The sequence below is a fragment of the Chrysemys picta genome, unplaced genomic scaffold (assembly GCF_011386835.1).
Source record: "Chrysemys picta bellii isolate R12L10 unplaced genomic scaffold, ASM1138683v2 scaf3837, whole genome shotgun sequence".
Taxonomy (NCBI): domain Eukaryota; kingdom Metazoa; phylum Chordata; order Testudines; family Emydidae; genus Chrysemys; species Chrysemys picta.
The window spans coordinates 1-5,000 of NW_027056538.1; the positions used below are offsets into that span (position 1 = coordinate 1).

At 61.0% G+C, this 5,000-nt stretch overlaps 1 protein-coding gene across 1 annotated transcript; it reads right to left on the reverse strand.

Annotated features, from left to right (window-relative positions):
- Window positions 1-13: 13 nt before the first annotated feature.
- LOC135980517 (kinesin-like protein KIF21B) lies at window positions 14-4,884 on the reverse strand. Its single transcript, XM_065580479.1, has 4 exons — window positions 4,846-4,884; window positions 2,625-2,760; window positions 1,970-2,150; window positions 14-619 (listed from the first exon to the last, which is right to left on the reverse strand). Exons 3-4 carry the CDS (start codon window positions 2,134-2,136, stop codon window positions 439-441), a joined length of 348 nt encoding a protein of 115 aa, XP_065436551.1. The 5' UTR covers window positions 2,137-2,150; window positions 2,625-2,760; window positions 4,846-4,884; the 3' UTR covers window positions 14-438.
- Between the last annotated feature and the right edge of the window lie 116 nt (window positions 4,885-5,000).

Here is a 5,000-nt window from a genome sequence, read left to right on the forward strand (position 1 = left end):
GCCCGTGGCGCCCTCTCCCACCACCCGCTGCAGGGGAAGCCCCAAGCCTCCACGCCCCCCTGGCAGGTAAGTGGCCCGTGATTGATTTTTTCTGTGGGTCAATGGCCAGTGACAGAGAAAAGGTTCCCCACCCCTGCCCTAAGGGCTGCAGCTGGGAGAGGAGCACTGGGTCCTACTTTCAGCCCCCCTTGGGCGTGATCAGCAGCTGCTGGGGCTGATGTAGTGCAAAGCCCAAGACAAACAAGCTAAGCTGCTCCACGTTGGGGTTTGTGCCAGTGCAGCTTCCCCCGGTGCCAGTCCAAATCCGCCCCTGCCTCAATAACACAGCTTCCAGCCGGGAGGGAGTGGGCCCCCGCTCAGCCCAGAACGACTGCTCCCTCTGCCTTCGCAGCACCCGTCTGCCTCCCCACAAGAGCTGCCCCTGCCTGGGGGCCCGAGTTAGCCCCGCCCGGACCTGTTGAGCTCCCAGATGCGGACAGAGTTCCCAGCGGCAGCGTAGAGCATGGTGCCGGTGGGGTTGAGTGCGATCTGGTTGATCTGGTGCTCGCCCTGCACGCTGGCGATGGTGCGGGTGGTGGTCCCAGCACAGGCATCCCCAGAGATCACCTGACCTGAAGAGCTAAGACAAAGAGACAAACAGGTGAGCCTCAAGGCAGAGACTCTTGGGGGAGGGAGGGGGCAATTTACACAATGTGGAATGGAAGATCTAGCCCATTGTGGACTGATTAGAAGGCTGGACAGCGTCTGTCCCCAGCCATCTATATGGGGAAGCAACGCCACTTCCTGGCCATATGCAGTGCCAGTGGTGCCAGGATGAGACCCCCCCGCTCAGTCCCACGTCCCCTCAAGCCGGGAGCAACGGCACAGCAAGGGTGACCCAGGCAGCACCTTTCGGCACCCAAGGGAGGTGCCTTGCCGCGCAGCCAGCCAGACCCGTACCAGCAGGCATGCCAGCTCCACGCCCGGGGCGGAGCGACACAAACCCCACACCTGGCCTGGAGTTGATGTTGACAGGCAGCCCAGGCATGTTCCCGCCCAGAGCCGGCGCTTCCATTTAGGCGACCGCACCAGGATTTGGGGGGGGGAGGGGCGGCAATTCGGCAGCGGGGGGTCCTTCCGCGCTCCGGGTGTTCGGCGGCAATTCTGCAGTGGGTCCTTCACTTGCTCCAGGACCCGCCACCGAAGGTACCCGAAGACCGGGAGCGTGGAAGGACCCCCCCACTGCTGAATTGCCGACGATGACCGGGAGCACAGAAGGACCCCCCCCACCGCTGAATTGCCGATGACGACCGGAAGCACGGAAGGACCCCCCACCGCTGAATTGCCGACGACGACCAGGAGCACGGAAGGACCCCCCCCACCGCTGAATTGCCGACGACGACCGGGAGCACAGAAGGACCCCCCCACCGCTGAATTGCCGACGACGACCGGGAGCACAGAAGGACCCCCCCCACCGCTGAATTGCCGACGACGACCGGGAGCACAGAAGGACCCCCCCACCGCTGAATTGCCGCCGACGACCGGGAGCACGGAAGGACTCCCGTCTAGGGCGCCAAAAACCCTGGCGCCGCTCCTGTTCCCGCCAGTCAGATTGGGGAAGCCTAAAAGAGAAGTCTCAGTCTGTGGCTGGGCACCAGAGAGAGGGGCTGTTTCGCTGGGGTCTGGAAACGGCCCTGGCAGCTGCAGATGGGTCATTACCCGTCCCTGATCAAAGCAACTGTAGGGTGCACGGTGCCCCCCGAAACAGACGAGAGGAGCAACTTCCCTGAGAGCAGAGCACCAAGCCACGGAGCCTCCACGAGCCAGGCCAGGCTAGAACGACCAGCATTGCAGCATTCCTAGACTCAGCCCTGCAGACCAGCCCGGCCACTTGGCCTTTGCAATGCTGCCCTGAGTGCAGAACGCTGGCAGGGCAGCGCGTCGAGCTTGGCCAGGCCCACAGGGCAGCCTCGGTGCGTCAGGTACTTACGTGAGGGTGCGGATGCACTTGGCCGAATCCCGGATATCCCACACCTTGATGTAGGAGGTGGAGACAGTGAAGACCAACCCTGAGTGGCTGCAGTACTTGATGGACACCACATTATTGGGGTGGCCCTTTAGCGAGGCGATATCCTGGCCCGTCACCAGGTTCCACATTTTGCAGCTCCGGTCTGCGGGAGGAGGCAGGAGCACATGACACTGCGGGACCCTTCCTGTCCTCAGCAAAGGATCCCCATGGCTCCCCCTGCTCCCACGAGTGCCCCAGGGGAGCTCAGTCCCTGTGGCCCATCCAGCCTCTGGCACCTCTGCCAGACCTGCCAACGGGGGGAGCGTCTATTAGTGCCAGGTGCGAGGTGAACATCCAGCCACTAGGAACCGGGCAGAGACCCCAACAACTCGCTTCAGGGATGTCACCACACAGCTGTTCAGCCTAATGACTCCTGCAGCATTGCTGCCCTCTGCTGGGGGGACCCAGAACTGCACCGGCCCGTTGTGGCTTTCAGGCAGGCCGGTGCCGTCTGAGCAAGAGGCTCCTGTCCTGCCCCCGCAGTTTGGGGTGGCTCAGCCCCTCCCCTGGGTAACAGGCTCACTCCCCAATGATCACACCCAGAGCTCAGCAGCCGGCCCGCCCCTGAGGCGCGCACCTTTGGATCCGGAGAAGAGCAGCTCGTCGGTGGCGTCCACGCAGAGAACGGGCTTGGAGTGTCCTTCCGCCACGGAGATGCACTGCAGCGGGGCCGTCCGGGCGCTCCTGGCACCGCCCACGGGGTTAATGAGGCCCTTTCCGTGGGAGAGAGAGAGCAAGGGTGTCAGCAGGAGGGCGCTGGCTGGGTGACCCAGGACGAAGCCAGATCCCGCCCCACCAGGCTGCCAGGGCCTGCTAGTGGGGCTCCGGAGCAAAGCAAACCACAGACAGAAGCTGCTGGGCAGCCTGCTCCCCAGACAGGCCCCCCGGGGGCAGGTCACACCCTGTTGGTGCTAAGGGCTCAGGGACTTGTGCAGACCCTGCCTTGGCTTGGGGCAGGGGCTTGGAAAGGAAACGGGCTTCACCCCCTGGCCATCTCGCTGCTGGCACAGATGAGCTACCCCCCTCCCGCCGTGAGAGCTGTGGGTGGCCCCTGTGCCCCATCCAGGCAAGATCCCAAAGCCAACAGAGTCCAGGGTGCTGCATGGCACACGCTGCCCCATCCCCTGTGGAGTCAGAGACTAGCAGGGACAGGCTGGCTCCGGACCCGACCCCCAGAACCTCCAGGCTTGAACAAACTGGGGCCCTGCTCCAGCCGCGCTATGTGGGGCATAAGAGCACCACCCTGTGGCCAGCGGGGGGGAAGCGCCCTCTCTCCATCTGACCCACTCCAGTTTTGCAATGAGCTTCACCCTGTTTTGGCAGATGGGGAAGGGATTTTTAACAGATCACAATCGAATCAATGGCAGAGCTGGGAACGGAGCCCAGGAGTTCTCAATCCCCCGAGAACAGGGAGAGAACCCAGGAATCCTGGCTCCCTGGCCAGGAGACAATCCTGTCTCAAACCAGTTCTAGGCTTTGCCCCAGCAACAGCCAATGGGGCTGTGAGCAGAGTTCAGAGGGAGGTTCTAGAGTGCTGAGCACATGAGAATCGACACCCCTGAGGAAAGAGCCCAGGTGGAAGAGCCCATCATGGAGAGGGTTGATAGCCCCAAAGCAGCTTCCCAGCCAGAATCTCTAAGCACCTCCCCTCCTCCCAGCAGGGTTGGATTACAGGTGGGGACACTGAGGCAAAGGGAGGGGAAAGGGCTAGCCCAGGGTCACACGGCACATTTGTGGCATGGTTGGAATGGATTTTTTGAGGGGCGCTGAGCACCCACTACTCCAGCTGATGGTGCTCAGGGTGTCAGAGTCAGGCCCACGGTGTCTCAAATAGGCACCCAAAGGCCAGTGGGGAGATGCTCCTCTGCCAGCCTGGCCCTTTTGATGTGCAGGGAATGGGGGAAGGAGAGTTGTCCTGGCACAGACACTGCCTTGGGCTAGCGTAATTGGTTCTATGTGGCTCGTGTTGCAAACCCAGGCATGCTGGGGGCAGAGCCAGGGCCTTAGCTCACCCCATTAGGGGAACTCTGGGTTGTGGCATAGCTGGCAAGCAGCCCTTTGGGAGGTTGCAGTGAGTTAGAGCAACCCCAAGGCTGCTCTAATATATCTGGGAGGCTGCACAGGCCTTAACAGCAGCCACAGGATCCTCGGTGCCAAGAGGCTGCATCCCAGGTGTTTACTCTTTGCAGATGGGGAAACCGAGGCACAAGACAGGGATAACAATCCTGACCAGCCTCGCCATGGGTGCTGGGAGGCTGAAGCCACGTTTGTCAAGTGCTTGGAGATGTCTGAACTGAAGGTGCGAGAGAAGACAACAACAACAACAACAAAAAAGCAGCATCATAGCCTGGACCCTCCAAGCATCCACCTGCTCCAACAGCTGGCCTGCCCTGCCTCTTGCAGCTAGGCCAGACACAGCACAAGATATCATCACTACCCGCCCCGCCCTCGAGGCAGAATAGAGCATGCAGCTGTCCCCATTTAGTGAAAGCACCGTACGCTATCCGCTTAAACCACCAGCACTGCATTTCAAGACGATGGCTCAGACCTTAAGGCACTGGAGACCAGAGGCAGAAAGGGACTTCCACAGCCGGACATGGCATGCAAGGGCCATGCGGGGAAGCAGAGAGAAGGAAAGAGGGACACACAGCGAGCAAGAGCAGCACCAGGACAGAGTCCCAATAGATTTAGCAAAGAAGCAAGGCCCAGAGTTTGGCCAGCACGGATTCAGCATGCAGGGCAGGGGGAGGGAAATGCGAGAAGCAGGAGAGTTCTAATCAATAGAAAGTTGTATGTACCTCAGCACCTCCGAGACAGAGGAATCGCTGTCATCAGACCTAGGGACAGAAAATTAGCAGGATTATGGGAGAAAAAATCCCGGATGAGAGAGGCAGCAGCGGAGTCAGAGAGTGGAGTGTTGTTATTGCATCCAAGCTAGCGGGGTAGAGAGGGA

Coding starts and splice junctions, on each gene's coding strand:
- LOC135980517 (XM_065580479.1), bottom strand. CDS start 2,136: ATGTGGAACCTGGTGACGGGCCAGGATATCGCCTCGCTAAAGGGCCAC. Junction 620..1,969: donor AAGTGCATCCGCACCCTCAC/GTAAGTACCTGA, acceptor TCTTTGTCTTAG/CTCTTCAGGTCAGGTGATCT.